The sequence below is a fragment of the Salvelinus sp. IW2-2015 genome, linkage group LG16, assembly GCF_002910315.2.
Source record: "Salvelinus sp. IW2-2015 linkage group LG16, ASM291031v2, whole genome shotgun sequence".
Lineage (NCBI taxonomy): Eukaryota > Metazoa > Chordata > Actinopteri > Salmoniformes > Salmonidae > Salvelinus > Salvelinus sp. IW2-2015.
The window spans coordinates 2,522,576-2,542,297 of NC_036856.1; the positions used below are offsets into that span (position 1 = coordinate 2,522,576).

The window sequence follows — 19,722 nt, forward strand, 5'->3', positions numbered from 1 at the left end:
TGTGTGCCAATCACTTATTGTATGCTCTGCTCAATAAGCTGTTCATGTACATACACACACACACACACACACACACACACACACACACACACACACACACACACACACACACACACACACACAACCACACACACACACACACACACACACACACACACAAACAAACAAACCACAGACAAAAGATTATGTCCAGGAGCCACATGTATTTTGACAGCCTTACCTACAGGGGACATGCATCTCTCATCGCTGGTCATGTTGGCAAACAGAAGACAGAGAGGAAAAAACAGTATTTCATATTTTCAATTGCTGACATGTCCTACTTTGGTGAAAAGAAGAAGAAAGGGCTTTCAGTCCTATGTACAATATTCCTCCGGTGCAATTCCTCCAAGTAAATGAAATACATTTTTATTTGTCACATGCAATGGGTGTAGACTTAACCTTGAAATGCTTGTTTATGAGCCCTTCCCAACGATGCAGTTAGAAAATTATAATAAAAAGAAAAATACACAAGAGGAATAAAATACACAAGAATGGAGCTATATACAGGGAGTTCCAGTACCAGCTCATTGTGCAGGGGTGTGAGGTATTTGAGGTAGCTACAGTATGTACATGAAGACAAGGTAAAGTGACTAAGCATCAGGATAGATAATAATAAGAGTAAAATTAAGAACAGAGGTACAGCAGCAGCGTATGATGAGTGTAAAAGTGTGTTGTCGGTATGCGCGTGTGTGTTTGTGAATCTGTGTAGTGTGTGTGATTGTGTATACAGGGCCATCAGAAAGTATTCACATCCCTTGACTTTTTACACATTTTGTTGTGTTACAAAGTGGGATTAAAATTGATTTAATTGTCCTTTTTTTGCAAACGATCCACACACAATACTCTTATATCAAAGTGGAGGAAAAATTCTACAATGAAAAATAAAACACTAATATATCTGCATTAGATAAGTGTTCAACCCCCTGAGTCAATACATGTTAGAATCACCATTCGCAATGATTACAGCTGTTAGTGTTTTTGGGTAAGTCTCTAAGAGCTTTGCATACCTGGATTGTACAATGTTTGCCCATTATTCTTTTTTAAATTCTTCAAGCTCAGTCAAGTTGGTTGTTGATTTTCAAGCCTATTTAAGGCAAATCTGTAACTTGGCCACTCAGGAACATTCAATGTTTTCTTGGTAATTAAGTCCTTGTGTTTCAGGTTATTGTCCTGCTGAAAGGTGAAAGTGTCTGTTGGAAAGTAGACTGAACCAGTTTTTCCTCTAGAATTTTGCCTGTGCTTAACTGTATTATGTTTATTTTTATCCTAAAAAACTCCATAGACCTTGCCGATGACAAGCAAAATATCATGATGCAGTCACCACCATGCTTGAAAATATGAAGAGTGGTATTCAGTGTTATGTTGGATTTGTCCCAAACATAACGCTTTGTACTTTTTGTATTCAGGACAAAAAGTTCATTTCTTTGCAAAATATTTAGCAGTATTACTTTTGTGCCTTATTGGAAATAGGATGCATGTTTTGGAATATTTTTTATTCTGTACAGGCTTCCTTCTTTTCACTCTGTTATTTAGGTTAATATTGTGGAGTAACTACAATGTTGTTGATCCATCCTCAGTTTTCTCCTATCACAGCCATTGAACTGTTTTAAAATCATCATTGGCCTCATGATGAAATCCCTGAGTGGTGTCCTTCCTCTCCGACAAGTGAATTAAGAAGGATGTTATTTATAACTGTTGCGTAAATTTCAGCCAAAATGTCTGTGTGCGCCATTTCTGAAAACCTCTGTGCACATACACAAATATTGAGATGTATTATTGTGGGGGCGTAGATCAGAAAACCAGTCAATATCTGGTGTGACCACCATTTGCCTCATGCAGCGCGACACATCTCCTTCGCAGAGTTGATCAGGCTGTTGATTGTGGCCTGTGTAATGTTTCTCCACTCCTCTTTAATGATTGTGCAAAGTTGCTGGATATTGGCGGGAACTGGAACACACTGTCGTACACATCAATCCAGAGCATCCCAAACATGCTCAATGGGTCAATGTCTGGTGAGTATGCAGGCCATGGAAGAACTGGGAAATGTTCAGCTTCCAGGAATTGTGTACAGATCTTTGCGACATGGGAGTGTGTATTATCATGCTGAAACATGAGGTGATGGTGGCGGATGAATAGCACGACAATCGGCCTCAGGATCTCATCACGGTATCTCTTTTCAATCAAATTGCCATCGATAAAATGCAATGGTGTTGGTAGTGCATAGCTTAAGCCTGCCCATACCACAACCTCACTGCCACCATGGGGCACACTGTTCACGCTGTTTACAATGTTGACATTAGCGAACCGCTTGCCCACACGACTCCATACACATGGTCTGCGGTTGTGAGGCCGGTTGGACATACTGGAAAATTCTCTAAAACGATGTTGGAGGCAGCTTATGGTAGAGAAATGAAAATGTAATTATTTGGCAACAGCTCTGGCGGCCTTTTATTGTCCACAGCACAAGGGTCACAGTGTAATGGTCATGCTGTTTAATCAGCTTCTTGATATGCCACACCTGTCAGCTAGATGGATTATCTGGACAAAGGAGAAATGCTCACTAACAGGGATGTAAACAAATTTGTGAACAACATTTTAGAGAAATAACCTTTTTGTGCGTATGGATAATTCTGGGATCTTTTATTTCAGCTCATGAAACAAGGGACCAACACTTTACATGTTGTGTTTATATTTTTGTTCACTGTACATACGCATGGTTTATAAATTATGCCCCAGGTATTTAAACCTCTTCCACAGGCTAGTAAAGTAGTAGAAGCTTATTACTACCTATTTTTGTCTTAGGGATTCATGGAAACAAGCGACATGCTGTACTATTCAGTACCAGATAGTTAGTGCCAATTTATGAAGTATCAGAAAGTACAGATAGATCGAACCCAGATCGATTAGCACATAATTTCTTAGTAAATACTAGGGAAATACCAGCTAAATAATAATAAATTGCTACCTAATTCAGTTCCAAATGTAAAACCTGTATGCTCCATTTAGATAAATTGGAAACAGGTATTAGCCCCCTGGGCACTTTCCTATTCATCTCTTAGCTCTAACTTAACCATCTTGATGGAGTGCAAACTATGAATAGACCGATTTCAAAAAGATCAGAGGAATTCTGCTCTTGGAAAAGAGTGGTGTCATTTACACCATTTTTGATTTACAGACGTGGAAAAATGGCAGTATCCTCAGACGGCTGCAGCCCTGTTGGGTCCATTACGCCTGAGCAGGTGAATCAGAGATCGAATGACTGATGCCAGTGGGTGAGTCACGTTTTGTTGGCCCATTTCCTGTATTCTTTAAATAACTGTGTGTAGGCTCCACTCATGCACATACCTGAATAAACTTCCTCAACCTCCCCAGTAACAAGTCTCTGCAAAGACCAGTTTATTAAATGACTGTATAATAAAGCTATTCAGTTGAGGTAAATGGGAGCCGTGGCCGGTGACATCTCAGGCGTCATTGACTGAGCAGAGTAGTGCGTGCTCATAATCTGTCTTCATACCAACATGCATTATATTGTACTTTTCACTAGGTTTCAAAGCACCTACATTGTGGAGAGGTAACTTGTGTTCAATCTAATTTATGTTGCTCTATCAGGATCCTGGTTCAGAATATTTATAGTGAGCTCAAACTATTGGGACAGTGACACATTTGTTTCGTTTTGGCTCTGTATTCCAGCACTTTGGATTGAAATAATATAAGGACTATGAGGTTAAAGTTCAGACTGTCAGCTTTAATTTTCGGGTATTTTCATCCGTGTCGGGTGAACCGTTTAGAAATGACCGCATTTTAGGGGACCAAAAGTATTGGGAGTATTAAAGTAGTCAAAGGTTTAGTATTTGGTCCCATATTCCAAGCATGCAATGATTACATCAAGCTTGTGACTCTAAAAAGTTGTTGGATGCATTTGCTGTTTGTTTTGGTTGTTTTATAGATTAATTTGTGCCGAATAGAAACGAATCGTAAATAATGTGTCATTTAGGAGTCACTTTTATTGTTAATAAGAATATGTTTCTAAACACTTCTACATTAATGTGGATGCTACCATGATTACGGATAGTCCTGAATTAATTGTGAATAATGATGAGTGAGGAAGTTACAGATGCACCAATATCATACCCCCAAGACATGCTAACCTCTCACCATTACAATAACAGGGAAGGTTAGCATTTGCGGGGGTATGATATTTGTCTAACTTTCTTACACAAGTGAATTCATCCCAATACCTTTGGTACTCTAAAATTGAGGACTATGTACAAAAAGTGCTGTAATTTCTAAACGGTTCACCCGATACGGATGAAAATACCTTCAAATTAAAGCCTGAACCTCAGTCATTGTATCATTTCAAATCATAAGTGCTGGAGTACAGAGCCAAAACACAAAATGTGTCACTGCCCCAATACGTTTGGAGCACAAAACCGTACCTATGAGTAAATAAAATAGCCTAGTGTACATTAATTCAGTTCTTGTTGATCATAGAGCAAAGTATAGCAAGCAGAGATTGAGGTGAGAGATACATGTTTTGGCATCTCTATAACCTGGATACAGCACGTTTCGTACTTGTATAACAACTAAGTCAGTCATCAGTAACCAGAAGGTTGATTATTAGTCATTCATTGTAAGATGACACACAAACAAGACACAATTTGCACTGGGCAAGACATTGACATTCTTAATAAAACAGTAATTTATTTTTTGTTGCCACAACAGCACATTACAAGGGCATCGTTAAGATATTTTCTCCAAGGCTCAGTGATCATCACGTTCATACAGTACACACCTGGCATGTACATGGCATCTCCTTCAAAACAAACAAAAAAATACCCAATTGCAAAGGTAAAATCTAAGTTCATCCTGCTAAAGATTTTGGTTTGGTTCTAAGCCACAAAGAATGGTACAGGAAGCACAAAAGACATGTAACGCAGACAGGACATACCATAATATGCTCATTCAATTGTTTACCAGATTCAAGCTGGAGTTGTGAAATGTGTACAATAGTTTCCGTTAAGTTTGTAAGTTATTATAGTCTAGCAGTTTTTTTTATTGAAGTATGTGTTGGTAAACTACAATCAGAATCTAAATGTTTGCATTCCTTAAAAGGTCCAATGCAGACATTTTTTTAAATCTCAAAATCAAATCCTTTCTGAGTAACAATTCAGTACCTTCCTGTGATTGTTTTCAATTAAAATGGTCAAAAATAAATAAGAGCTACTTAAGCAAAGAGCAATTTCTCAAGCAAGAATTTTGCTAGGACTGTCTGGGAGTGGTTTGAGTGGGGAGGGGAAAACTGAAAATTTGCTGTTATTGGCAGAGAGGTTTGGAACTCTTTCTTATTGGTCTATTAACTAATTTACTGCATGGTGACGTCACCATGGAAAACCAAAACTCCATCCCACCAAAACAGGCTGACATTTCAGGTGGTCTTTTCAAACAGTTCTTACACTAAAAGGGCATTATAATTTTCACAGTATTATTCCAACCTCAGTGTGGAAATGTAAAGTCACGTTTTTGACTGCACTGGGCCTTTAAATACAGTAACATTTGCAATTTAACAAAACTTTTTTGGTCTGCATATGAAATTCAAAACAAACATTTACATAAACAAAAAGATGGCTCAAACTTCATTTTCTGCTAGTGTGTGCTTCTGACTCTCCCTTCCTCTTAATCCCTCATTCTCGCCCCCTCTCTTTCCATTCCGTTCTCCTTCCTCTCTCGTTCTAACTGGCAGCTCTTTGTAAACGATGGGTAAAGGACAGAGCAGACTAACTTTACGTTACAATAAGAGTGCTAAATAAAAAGATGAGGTAAGAAAGTGGTTTAATTATAGATCATGCAGAACATGCTAAACAGAAACAAAAAAACTAGGAAGTAAAAAATAAAAAGAATGTGTGCATTAAAAATTAAATAATTACACAGCTTTGAGTCTTTGGTTACAAAGTAGGTTGAACAATTTCACAGCTTTTTTACCCCCAGCCCAGAAAGTAAATATGTGCAATAGAATTTTTAAAACGTTGGGGAAAGTATGGCAATTGTCTTTCAATTTTGGCAACAAAAAAACTACAGCAAAAGTTTATCAAAATATAACTACCAGCGATTCATATCTCAATAAACTGGCGTTCACCTGTACAATCCCTCTATGCTTTTAATACTTTACTCTTTACAAAATGTACATTCAACCTGGATTAATTTAATGAAGTTAACTGCCTTTAGTGTTAGCGGTGCTATGCCATGGGAATTGCCTTTTTAAAAGAACCTATTGCATTTACGGAACTACTTTTTGCATTAGACTACCAATTGACTGCCTGACAGATAATCTAACATACCAGAAACAAAAAGAGAAACTAGTTTTTTTTTAATAACATGTATTTCTGTGACATTGTTCATTTACATTATGAAAATAGTATCCCTGAAATAAATAAATGCAAACATTAAAACTGAACTAATGAAGGTATTTTTTGATTTGTGTCAAAGTGTGGTGGCTCTGGGAGAACTAGTTTTGGTCTTCTCACGGCGTGAGACACATTCTTCCTATGGTGGGGGGAATCCTTTCCTCCACCTCAGTCTCTATTTGTCGTTCTCATTCCCCCGTTCTTTTCCACTTTCTACCAACAACCCATTGTGGCGTGAGGGATAGAACAGTCAAGGGCCTCCCAGGACGTAGGATCCCCCCCACGTTTTTCGGCCTCTTTGACCACCTCCACTACCGCCCCCATGCGCCGGATTGCCTCTTACCCCCCGTGGCCCTGCACCGCACTCCTCCCTTGGCCAGCTCCCCATAGACTTACAGCGGGACACCCGGCCAAAAGAATGCTATCACAGGATGATGATTGTCTAATACTGGGAAGGCCCGACGACAGCAGCAGCACGCAAAATGAAGCATGGCTCTTCACACGAGTCGAAGACAAGGGTGGCAAACAAAAGCTGATTTTGCTTGTTATTTTTGCCTCTAAAAAAACAAATCAAATGCAGTTCTGAGCTCTTTTTTTATGTTGCAAGGCGGCGGGAGAGGCAGGGGTTGGTTGTTTTTTGGGGTCTCCTCCTCCCGTATGTCGGGGAGGTGTATTACGAGGGCATGGGATCACACAGAGGTGACGTTGGGCTGCTGTGGCAGGCTGAAAGCCTGGGTTTCACCCTCCAGGGGGGTGTTGGTATTGGTGTTATTGGTGGAGGGTAGCTGCTGAGACGGGGAGGTGCTGCCGGCAGGGCTGATTTGGGTGGACGACAGCTGGGTGAGCTGGTCCATGTTGGCCAGGGACTTGAGCACGGCGTTCTCCTGCTCAAGCTGAGAGTTCCTCTCGTACAGCTCCTTGATCTGCTCCTTCAGCACCTCCACCTCCTCCCGCACTGCGTACATCAGGTGGCTCTTCACTAGATCCTGAGGAGAGAGAGGCCTGCCATTAGCACAACAATTTAGGACCATACAGCAATGCACACACACTACAGAGATAAGAGAGATTGTGAGAGGGCTAGCAAGAGAGATATAATACCATGTCAAACATTACTCACAAGCTTTACCACTGACTTCAGGTCAAATCATGTACTTCAACTTTTCAATATGTTAGTAGTGCCTAGTTAGAAGGTCAAATGAGAGACACACTCACCATTGCTTGCTCTATCTTGTTATCGATGGCAACAACACTGGCTCCGGAAGCACTGTCGAGATAAGAGAAGAATAATGTTAATATCGAAGGAATGAGGAAAAGAGAGGCCACCCTATTCCTTTGAAGATAATCATCAAATCATCTATTACACATTCAAATGCATGTTGCTCTTCCAAGGTACACTACTTGACCAAAAACATGTGGACACCTGCTTGTTGAACATCTCATTCAAAAATCATGGGCATTAATATGGAGTTGGTCCCCCCGTTGCTTCTATAATAGCCTCCACTCTTCTGGGAAGGCTTCCCACTATATGTTGTAACATTGCTGCGGGGGACAGCGTACCTTTTAAAAATAAAAAGCCATTGCAAATGAGAGGCTAATAGTTCCCCGTCGATATTCACCAAGTCTCGGTGTGAAAGAGCAAAATGTCATGCTCTGATGATCCCATATATCCAGTTAAAATGCCGAACACTTTCCCCTTGCCGGAATAGGCTAGTTGATACAATGTTGCAATTTCGCTGGCAACAGACCTAGTTGATTGATTTGATACAATGTTGCACTTTACTAGCTGAAGTCAAATATGGTACTGTCCATATGTAGCATGTTTTTGGTCGCAGGTTCAGGAATTGCTGAAGAAATGCAACTTTTACCTGGAGCTAACTCTGCAAATAGCACGGCTGGGTGATTTAAAAAGTCAGTCAATCAATCAATAATACTCTTAGCAAAAATGCTTATCTTTAATTTACAATATGTAGAATCTGAGAATAGAAAGGTTCTGAACTTTTTTGAAACATCACAGCACAGTTGAAAAATATATGGCAAATAGAAATCTAAATAGGATAGTGTTCAGAGATAGACAGGAGGGATTGAGTGGAGCTGAAGGATGGGATCAATAACATTGATGGAAGCCAAAAGCTGATCTACCCCCTACATTTTTTTTTTTATTATTGTAAAAAAAAAATCTCAAGACAGATAGAAAGGGATCCATACAGGCGGAGTAGATTAATGTGATTTAAAGAACCCGAATTTTCATCACGATACTTTTACTGTTTTTATTTGTCAGCTGTGTATTTTTTACTTAGCCTATTGGCCAATTCAGCATTATCAACTATCTCAGTTCCATGCACTCATTTCTTTAACCACCAATGGCTCATGGTGTCGGCCTATCAATGTGTCCATATGGTAGAAGCTGGTGCTCTTGCATTAGTAAAAATGTTCCCTTTCGATTTTTATCATTTTAATTCAGATTTGCATAATTAACCACGTGACAATGATTTTGAGAAACACAATTATTATTGAAATGAAACTGTGAAGATCATAACTGTCATGCAGAAAGTCACGCGTCAGCTATAGTCCTACCCACATTTATCAGCCATCGCGTTTTTGGAAAATGCAGTTAATATTTTCTTCTTCCCCATGATTACCTGATTAGAAATTGGCGAATAGGTCTACAAACTCAAAATCCCTAATTACCCTGACACTATAGCCCACTAAGTGAAACTCCCGGACAGCAGTTGCGAGTAGCCTAATTTCATTCCATAGGCTATTGTCCATTTTACTTTGACCTGTTGTTTTTAGGATATGGTATGTTTGTTAACATGTTACTTCATATTAATATCGAAGCAAGTTTTTTTTGATAGGGCGCCATTTAGGCTATTTGATCGGAAGCACGCATATTGTAAAAAGTGTCCATGACATTCTGTAGGACACAGAAAAGGCCACAGAACCTATATACCCTCTACTGTATAGGCTACATGATTTATGTTAGATGACTTTGACAGAGTGGTGGTGGAGCACCGCAGTGTATGGACAATATGCATATTTTCCCTGCCTTTGCTAAAGTGGGCACTGCTTATAATGGGGCATCATCAGTGCTCACCTTAATAGCCCACCACTGGGTGAGACAAGTTTTCCATGTTTTGGGGCAGAATTATGTGAGGTGTTGTTGGTGATTCTTGGTCAGTTTAGCTCGGGAAATGCTGCCCTTGACAATCTGCCGCTCCAGGCGGCCGCCTAATCCGCGAGCCGGCCGACCATCCTCCTCATTGCGCGCTCCATTGTACTGGAAAGTCATCTTTCGTGATACTGTGCTCTTTTAATAGGCATCATTAAGGCGCTGATCAGCAGCGCTTTAAATGGGAGGATGGGGGAGGATAAGCATGGGAGGATACATTTATTTTATTTCATCTTTATTTAACCAGGTAGGCTAGTTGAGAACAAGTTCTCATTTGCAACTGTGACCTGGCCAAGATAAAGCAAAGCAGTTCGACACATACAACAACACAGAGTTGCACATGAAATAAACAAACAATCAATAATACAGTAGGAAAATCTATATACAGCATGTGCAAATGAGGTAGGATAAGAGAGGTAAGGCAATAAATAGGCCATGGTGGCAAAGTAATTACAATATAGCAAATAAACACTGTAATGGTAGGATGTGCAAAGGATGAATGTGCAAGTTGAGATACTGGGGTGCTTAGGCGAGCCTCGTCGGCGCACCCTGTGCAAATCCTCAAATATGATATCTAATACAATGCATACAAAACCCAAGGATTAGGGAATAAGCGAATTCCCATTAAATTGTTGTAGTGAAGAATATAAACAATTTGTGGGCGGGCAACTGGTGGTCACTGCATTCTAGAGGCAGAATAATAACATGCCACGCGAAACAGAACGGACCAAAAACGGATTGTTATTGGAAGTGAAACTGTATTATTTCCGCTTCTAATGCAAATCAAATCATACGTAAATGGACTAATCTCACAACCGTGCATCTCTTTTTGATGCAAATGCACAAGAGGCGTGAAGTGCTCTCAACCACCGCGTGCAGTGAAAACTGTCCGGGAAAAATGTTTTCAAACACCATCCTCTGAATAAATATTTCTCCTTCCAGATGTAATACAATATAAAACCATACTTTTTTGTCATGTTTTATCTCGACAGGTTTGAGGATACTATTTGTTGCAATCTTTTGTTGTCTAATCGACATCACAGTCGAATACACCGCGTTTATTGTACCCTTTTTATGATGGTTCCCCATACTTCTCGTTTAAATGCCTTATCCTCATAGAAAATGCACAATGCTCACCTCGTTCAGGGCCCACCGTCTCGTTGACACATTAAATAATCTCACGCCGCTATTTAATCCCCAAAGGTTGTCGTTTTTTGATCCTTTACAAAGACCAACGCGCAGTCGGCTGCCTTTCCTGTACGACACCGCCCTGCAAAGGCACGACTGAACAAAGGGGCGCAACACACCACTAGAAGGTGCTCTGGCAAGATAGCATTTTGTGCAGGTCTGTAGAAGTTTGTGTGATTTCAAATTTGACTGAACCAGCTAAATACATGAAACGTTATTCTTCCTCCATATTGACGGGTGAAGTAAAACTATACGGCACATGCTGTTCTGCTCCAATGACTGCGGAAACGTTTAGGTTTCCTCAGCACAAATCAAACATGAACAGCATACAGAATTTGCTGTAGATATGTATCAACTGCCCCTTTACAATTAGTACTTGGAGCAGATAAGCATGGGCTAAAGTCTTGAGTGGCCATGCTTGTGTGTGTCTGTGTCATGGTCTCTCAACTGTTGCAGAAAACTACGCCATCCTTTTCAAATCAGGTCCCGAGTATTCCAGAAATGCCGTAGACTCCTCCATGCAATGTAAACAAGGCACCTGTCAATCGTCGATGCTATGGTACTGCCTAGGCTCTGTGTGTGACTGGCAGCAGCACAGCAAGGCTATGATTGGACTTGCAGAGAGACAGTCACAACCGCCCATCAAAATGTCACACCGCATTAAAGTCACTGATGCTTCAAGAAAGAAGCCAAAGCCCTTGAATCACTGCAAAGTCGATACAAATTGTAATACAGAGGCACAACACGACCAATGAGAAAATACAGTAACACCTCTAAAAGGGACACGTTGTTCTTCTAGTAACTGATCATGGATACAAAACTAGAGCAAGTTGATAAACTCACACTCAAAAACATTGATAAAATCAAGCATTATTGACTAGTCTTTTTCATACCATAGCAAAGACAGCTACACAATGATGAGGTAATACAAATGTATCCAAATACTCAAAAGCTATTACCTGCATCGTGCTCTGTAAGAAACAAAACGTCCTGAATATGCGGGTGAGGTTCCTGGCGTGCAGGGAAGACTGTAGCTCATTTTGCAACGCATGATGCCCAAAAGTTCCCTAAACACAACTCTCAGTCATAGGTATCAGTGTTTTGATGGTTGTGTGTGTGTGTCGCCAGTCTTTAAAAGCCTTTTTACATCTCACATTGACTTGCTTGGGAGAATGCTAGGGGAGGAGTTTGGTGCGCTTGACATTCTCATTTGCCTTCTTGTGCAACAGGCTTATATGATCACATTTATTGACGTAAATTTTATCACACCGCATGTGTCAACCCACACCTTTATTATATCCATATAGACTGTTACTAAAATGAGTCTTAAAAAATAAGTTTACTCATAAATCTCTTAATCTGCACATTAGATGTTCCTTTGATTTCTCTCAAAACCAAATGATGGCACTGACGTTTAAATAACTACATTACTGACTATGGATATTCAGGGTGCTAGTTAATATTTTCGGGTTGTGTGGTGCCTTTAATTTACTTTGCCTTAACTTTATTTAAAAGCTCCAATGCGCAAAACCCTTAATGTTTAGAGCACAGCATTTATTCTTTAAGTGTTTGTGGCTGACTACACATACATGAAGCAAACTGCTACAACACTATCAACTGGGAACCTATATTTCTCTATTACATTGTTACCCAGATTTTAGTCATAAGAAGATTTAAGATTGTACTCGTTACAGTGATTTAAGAGTTTTTAATATTAGCCTAATCCCATGATTAAAACTTGTTCTGTTTGTGAATTTCCTCAAATAATTAAACTAATCAAATTTCCAACTAAACTTTCCTCATGTCAACAATGTCCTCTCTGTCCAGTCTGAAGCGGTTTCGAAATGCAAACGTCCAACTATCAAAAGCAGGTATCAAAAGATGGAAAAATAAAACTGGATCGTTATACCATTTGACCTTTTCCCGGTGTCTACTCAAAAGTGGACCATTGAGGAGCTATTGTTCCTGCTGTGATGACCTACTTTCGACATACAGGGAAGAGGGGAATGTTATGCTATGCTGACAGGTCCACAATAACATGCGAAACCGCAAAATGAACTGCCCGCATTCCACATCTTTGGCCCGCCTTGATTGCAATCTGAGTGGTTGATAAACAAGGAGAGAATAATACATTCTTCCTCCTCTGAAACAACCATAACAAAACACAGTGACAGCAGTCGGCAATGTTCTGCTGTGTCTCTGCCTAATGAGAGATGGGAAAGGATGATGGGCGGGGAGGGGTTAAAAGGAAGTGGAGGGCAGGCACTGGCAGCCAAATCTAATTTGTTGGCAATCAGCATCCAAGGAAAACAAGGCGGCCTGTACATTTTATTCCGGGAGGGGAAATATGGGCTGTTTATATAAGAGATGGCTTGCTGTGTGTGTCACCCACAACAAGGACCTGTGCTGACCACAACAGTGCACACGTGTGTGTGTGTCAAGACAACAAACAACCCTAGGAACACAACACCCCACATTCCAGTCGCCCCGGCGGCATAAACCCCAACACCGCAAATCGAAGTCACCTCACCCCCGACGGGGCACCGGCAGAACCAAAACACCCCACATTCGGGGTTTGGGGTGCTGACCGGATAACTTGGGAGACGAAAACACAGAACACGTGCGAGGGCAGAGAGTACGGTCTCCCCTTTTCTCTCGTATGCTCACATGCTTTCGGAGACCAAAAATCCAATGTGTTAAGGGACAGACGCACAGGCACACTTCACCCTGCAAACCCATACGAACACCACACTAGGTGAAGGCAGCTGTACAAATCATACTTCAATGGCCGCTCCCCTCGGCCAATGGATCTCAAACTATGGGGGGGGGGGGGGGTGCTAAGAGAAGATCTTATTGACTGACGACAAGCTGCTAGGCTCTTTCATATGCGGAGACCTTATTTATCCCCAGAGTTAACAGCATATGGGCCTCTCTAATCTTCTCAAAAGCTGCACTACAGGCGCTAGACCAGTTGATGTCAGCAGAGTCTGAGTTATTAGCCATTAATCCTCACCTAAATCAAAAGAGGAACGACTCCAGCTGATTATGAACCATGTCAAACAGAAAAAAATAAGCTTAGTTATAAAAGGTATCTTGATAAACACTTTTATATTTTGTCCATGTTCACCCAAGTCAAGAAGACTTAAAGGACAATGGTCCTGAAAGACAAATAACATTGTTATAAACCAGCTTTGCTCCTCCATTGCCTTAATTGATGGTACCCATTATTAAAGAAAGGAGCCCAGTATAAACCTGCCCGGAGGTGGGTCTCTAGGGTCCTAGGAATGCTATTGGGCTAATAATGACCTTTTCAATCAAATAGGGAGGAGCCAGGAGGAACATTTACATACAGGGTTCAAATTACTGATATGCAGGGACTCTGGGGCGTGCCCTAAAACAATGAGTCTAAACCAATGTTATTCTTACTTATTCTATATTTCGACTGCTTACATGGGTGCCCTGATTCACACTGGTGTGCCTTGAGGAACTCTCGTGTGCCACAAAACCGTTCTGAATCTTGATAATTTTTTCGATACATCTAAGGGTTTATATGTGAGTGTATGTCGAATCTACATGGAATTTTTATTTGGGAGCACCAGTGCCGCTCAGATAATATATGAATGGTACATGATTACATCTCGATCATTGTTTCAAGTCCAGTGCGTTCAGGCTGTTACATTTATCATTTGAGGAGTGCACATCACGAGCAATGTCAGTTGTCTCATTTCACGTCGCCTGTGACAACCGTTAGCAGAGGCAAGTCTGATTAGGCTTAGCTGTACCAATGCCTCTGCCATAGAAACAAACGGAGCAGGGCTTTGTGTCCGTTGTTGCACCGCTCGTCGATAGCACAAACCGTTCAAAACTAAGATACTTATTTTAACGGAGCTATACAAACAAATATTTTTAGCACTGATTCGCAAAACGCACCTGAAAGGGGTACAGAATTATGAAAATAGTTCAAATAAAACCTATTTAATCTATAAAAAACGTTTTTCACCAAAATAAAAATTATTTGCAGTATGGAGCAGATGAGGTCTATATAATAAATTAATTAATAAGGACATTTTTTACCATCAAGCTGTGCCCAGGTTAAAAAAGGTTGGAAATCACTGCTGTAGACTATGTTATAGATGCGATTTGCTGTAAACTATCAAAATAAAGTCGCACACTCCATATATAAACTCCCAGCAATTTAATGGGTATTTACCAACGTTTCGGCATCACTGTGCCTTCCTCAGGGTAATGTTATGAATACTTGAACCAGGTTATGTAGACAAACAGTGCAATTAGCGCAACCAATGACAATAGTGAGGGGTGTGTCATAATGAGTAAGTTAATTAAAATTAGTAAACCTAAAAAAATACAAATAAATTATAAATATATTACGCTATTGTTATCATATAGAAACATAATTTAATATTGTACATCATATTAGCATCAACATACATTATTGTTTAATTCAATTTCACATAATTGTTTCATATTTGTTACATGTAATCTTTTGGTTCTACCTCAATGTATAATGAGCATCATCAACAGGGGGAACATATTAGGTGTACGCTAATAAGCTGTAGCAAGAATATATACATTTATAAGACTTGTTAATAAAAGAAAGATTTGTTCATAAGGGCCTGAGATCAAAGTCAATATTCAGACCACTAGGGATCAATGTTTTTAGATCAGGGGGTTCTTAAACTTTTTCATTCTGGGACCCAAATGAGAAATTCTGTGTTTTCCTGGGACCCAAACTTAGGAAAAAATGCAACTATATGTAAATATTGGTACATTTCATTGCCCTTATGCATAAAAAAAAAGCAATATAGACAAAAACAAATAATTAAATACATTTTCATGTTTAATTCCCCCATTAAAAACACTGTCTAGGTTGGAACTGTTGCTGTTAAAATACAATAATTTAATTCTGAACGGGAATAAATGGATTGATCACATCCCACAGATGTATAACAGAACACACACACAGGCTTTTTGATCGTGCAACCTTAAGTAACAGTACAGATAAAAACTTCAGGCCGACTGTACATCTTACTGTATACATTTTTGTTGATAGAAAGTCTTGGTTGGAACTGTTGCTGAATATTTATTTTAAATTCTGAATTGGAATAAACTGATTAATCACCTCACACAGATGTAGACCAGAAAGCACACACAGTCCTAAAGAGAGGTGTGTGGCTGGTTGAAGTTTTCAACAAGCGTGTCTATTCTGGGCTCTGTTTTTGACAGTGCAACATTGAGGTCATGCTCAACATTGAGACTGTTTCTGTACTTCAGAACCCTGACTTGCATAGGTATGTGATGCCAAACTGGATCAGAACATCTACTGCTTTCTCAGTCAGGCAGGAGACCGCTTCCTGATGCAGATGAGCATTTGAGTGTTTGCCTCAAAAAGCATCTTGCTTCAATCAGTTTATTCCAGTTCAGAATAAAAAGTATTACTTGCAACAGTTGTGCCTTGCTAGTTGACTTACTTTCCCACTTTCGAAGCCCTGTTTCCTGAAGCATTCTGCCCTGTTCTGAAAGAACTCCCTGGGTTTACCGTCATGTTGTGCCTGGATGTTTGATCAGGACGTGTCGTTTTATTAATTTGTTAGTTCTGAGAGACTCATTACTAAGCACTTCCCCACACATTGTGGGCGCTCCACATCATTTCTCAAAGTTTGTAAGAAAGACAAAAAGTCATCACTGTATTTGCGTTTCATGACGATTGAGCTCAGTCAGAACTTGTGGCTAGCATGAGTCCATTTCATGACAGCGGTGAGTGATGGCGAGTGGGAATAACAAGTCAGTGGCTTGAACGACATCGCTGCAGTGTGTGGGTCGAGGAGTGATCTTCAAGAAACCTGCACAAAATCAGATAACCGCCAAGCACACGGGCATCTCACTCTTCCTCTCCCACAGCTGCCAAACTGGGCAGGGACCGATGCTAAGCAGAGAGCGCACTGAACCGAGTTCGCAGTTGCACTTGGCCAAATCAATTCCAGTTATTAATGAAATAATTATACATTTACGTCACGACCCACCATTAACAGGTCCGCGACACACTTTGGGTCGTGTTCCATTCTTTAAGAAACGCCGTTTTAGATAGATGCGTTTTGCAACAACGGACACCAGTGCAATTCAAACCAGGTCCAAGCTTGTTTTTGAGTCTCTTGAATTGGTATGGGTCAGATACCAAAAAAATCTAATCAAATTGTATGTCACATGCGCCGAATACAACATGGGTAGACTTTACCATCTTAAGAGCCATTTCTCAAAGATGCATAGTAAAAAATATATATATATATATATATAAAGGAAGAACACAAGAGGAATAAAAATATAGAAGAAATAAGCTATATATAGGGAGTACCAGTACCATATCAATGTACAGTGGTACGAGGTAGTGTGTCAGTGTAGTGTGTGTGGGTAGAGTCTTGTGAATGTGAATAAGGTCAGTGCAAAATAGGGTCATTGCAGATAGTCCGGGTAACTATTTGGTTAACTATTTAGCAGTCTCATGGCTTGGGGATAGATGCTGACCCGAAACTATGGTACCACTTGCCGGACGGTAGCAGGCAGAACAGTCTATGGCTTGGGTGGCTAAAGTCTTTGGCAATTTTTCACGCCTTCCTCGGACACTGCCTGATATAGAGGTGTTGGATGGCAGGAAGCTCGGCCCCAATGATGTACTAGGACGTCCACACCATCCTCTGTAGCGCATTGCTGTCGAGGGCGGTGCAGTTGCCATACCAATGCTCTCAATGGTGCAGCTGTAGAACTTTAAGAATCTGAGGACCCATGTCAAATCTTTTCAGCCTCCTGAGGGGGAAGAGGGGATGTCGTGCCCCATTGACAACTATGCGGGTGTGTGTGTGGACCATGTTAAGTCAGGGGTCTTCAACCTTATCTTGCCCTGGGACCCCCTCCCAGGCAAACCCATCATGCGTTAGCAAAAACATTTATTGTCTTATTATCAGGTGAATGGCAAGGAGAAGTAAGGAATGAATAGATTTGGTAGATACTGTAGTTTTTCATTATTTTTGACCACCCCACATTATAATTGGAAGAGGAAGTGTGAACTCTAGCATAGCCTATTAGCTAGAAAGGTCACTCCTAACACATTTTCGCTAAGAGCAGCTTGTTAAATATTATGAGTGCATAAAATAAAAAATAACAGAAATAGTTTAAAATATTGGTTTAATATATGGTTTATATAAAAAAAAACATAGCACGAAAGCAACAATCAAAGTCTAGGAGAAAGGCCATAATGGCAGCCCAGCCGATAGAGGTGAGAATTAAAGCCTGAAGAGTGAACAGTTACAGTGCATTCGGAAAGTATTCAGACCCCATTTTTTAAAGGAAGAAGTTTGGAACCATCCACACTCTTCCTAGAGCCCGCCCTCCGGCCAAACTGAGCAATTGGGGGAGAAGGGCCGTGGTCAGAGAGGCGGCCAAGAACCTGATGGTCACTCTGACAAAGCTCCAGAGATCCTCTGTGGAGATGGAAAAACCTTCCAGAAGGACAACCATCTCTGCAGCATTCCACCAATCAGGCATTGTGGCCATACAGAAGCCACTCCTCAGTAAAAGGCAAATGAGGGCTCTCAGACCATGAGAAACAAGATTCTCTGGTCTGATGAAACCAAGATTGAACTCTTTGGCCTGAATGCCAAGTGTCACGACTGGAGGAAACCTGGCACCATACCTACAGTGAAGCATGGTGGTAGTAGCATCATGCTGTGAGGACTAGTCAGGATGGAGGGAAAGATTAACGGAACAAAGTACAGAGAGATCCTTGATGAAAACCTGCTCCAGAGCTCTCAGGAACTCAGACTGGGGCAAAGGTTTACATCCCAACAGGACAACGACCTTAAGCACACAGAAAAGACAATGCAGGAGTGGCTTCGGGACAAGTCTCTGAATGTTTTAAGAGGCCCAGCAAGGGCCCGGACTTGAACCCGATCGAACATAGCTGTGCAGCGACGCTCCCCATCCAACTTGATAGAGTTTGAGAGGATCTTCAGAGAACAATGGGAGACACTCCCCAAATACAGCGTCACACCCAAGACTCAAGGCTGTAATCGCTGCCAATGGTACTTCAACAAAGTACTAAGTAAAGGGTCTGAATACTTAAGTAGATGTGATATTTCAGTTTCGTATTTTTTATAAATTCGCACTTTTTTTTTTTTGCTTTGTCATTATGGGGTATTGTGGGGTTATTGTGTGTAAAAAAGTGAAGGGGTCTGAATACTTTCAGAATGCACTGTTTAATAATTACACATACTGTACCAGTACCCATAATAAGACTGTAACATACTTGTGTGTAGATTGGGGGGGGGGCATGCTCAAGCTTGATAGAGGTTTGAGAGGAATCTTGGCAGAGAACTAATGGGGAGACAACGTTTGTGGCGCCTCAAAAGTAGGTAGCAGCGTACGCATGGTGTGTGGCCCGCACGCAAAGAACTCAAAGGGCTGTAGATCTGCTGCGGAAAGTGGATACTATTCAGAAGGAAAGCTCACTGTAAGTGATGAAGGACAAGTCAATGAATTGTCATCTAAAGTCTAGATGTGATATTTCAGTTTCGTATTTTTTATAAAATTGCACTTTTTTTTTTTTGCTTTGTCATTATGGGGTATTGTGTGTAGATTGGGGGGGGGGGGGGGGGTCAAGTGCTGGTTCTAAAAAAACTATTTGAGGGGGGGGGGGGTCGAATAAGGAGGATTATTAGGAAACTGTTTTGAAATGGTAGATAGAGTTTCAGATGTTTTCAGTTCCATAGGTGTGGTGTGTGGGATAAAAAGGCAGGGTACACCATTATGGGGAGCATGGTCCAGGGGGCATGGAGCAGTTTGGTGTGGCTTGAACGTAGGCTGGGTGGAGGTTCATAGGGGGGGGGGGGGGGGGGGGGGGGGGGGGAGTAGTAG

The 19,722-nt window shown here is 40.8% G+C and overlaps 1 protein-coding gene across 1 annotated transcript in view; it reads right to left on the minus strand.

The window, feature by feature from the left end:
• Window positions 1-4,714: 4,714 nt before the first annotated feature.
• LOC111975765 (TSC22 domain family protein 2) overlaps window positions 4,715-19,722 on the minus strand; it is a 66,462-nt gene continuing 51,454 nt past the window's right edge. The window contains exons 2-3 of the mRNA XM_024004334.2: window positions 7,653-7,704; window positions 4,715-7,426 (exon numbers count right to left, since the gene is read on the minus strand). Coding sequence (XP_023860102.1) covers window positions 7,130-7,426; window positions 7,653-7,704 — 349 coding nt within the window. The 3' untranslated portion in view covers window positions 4,715-7,129. The remainder of the gene's footprint in view (window positions 7,427-7,652; window positions 7,705-19,722) is intronic.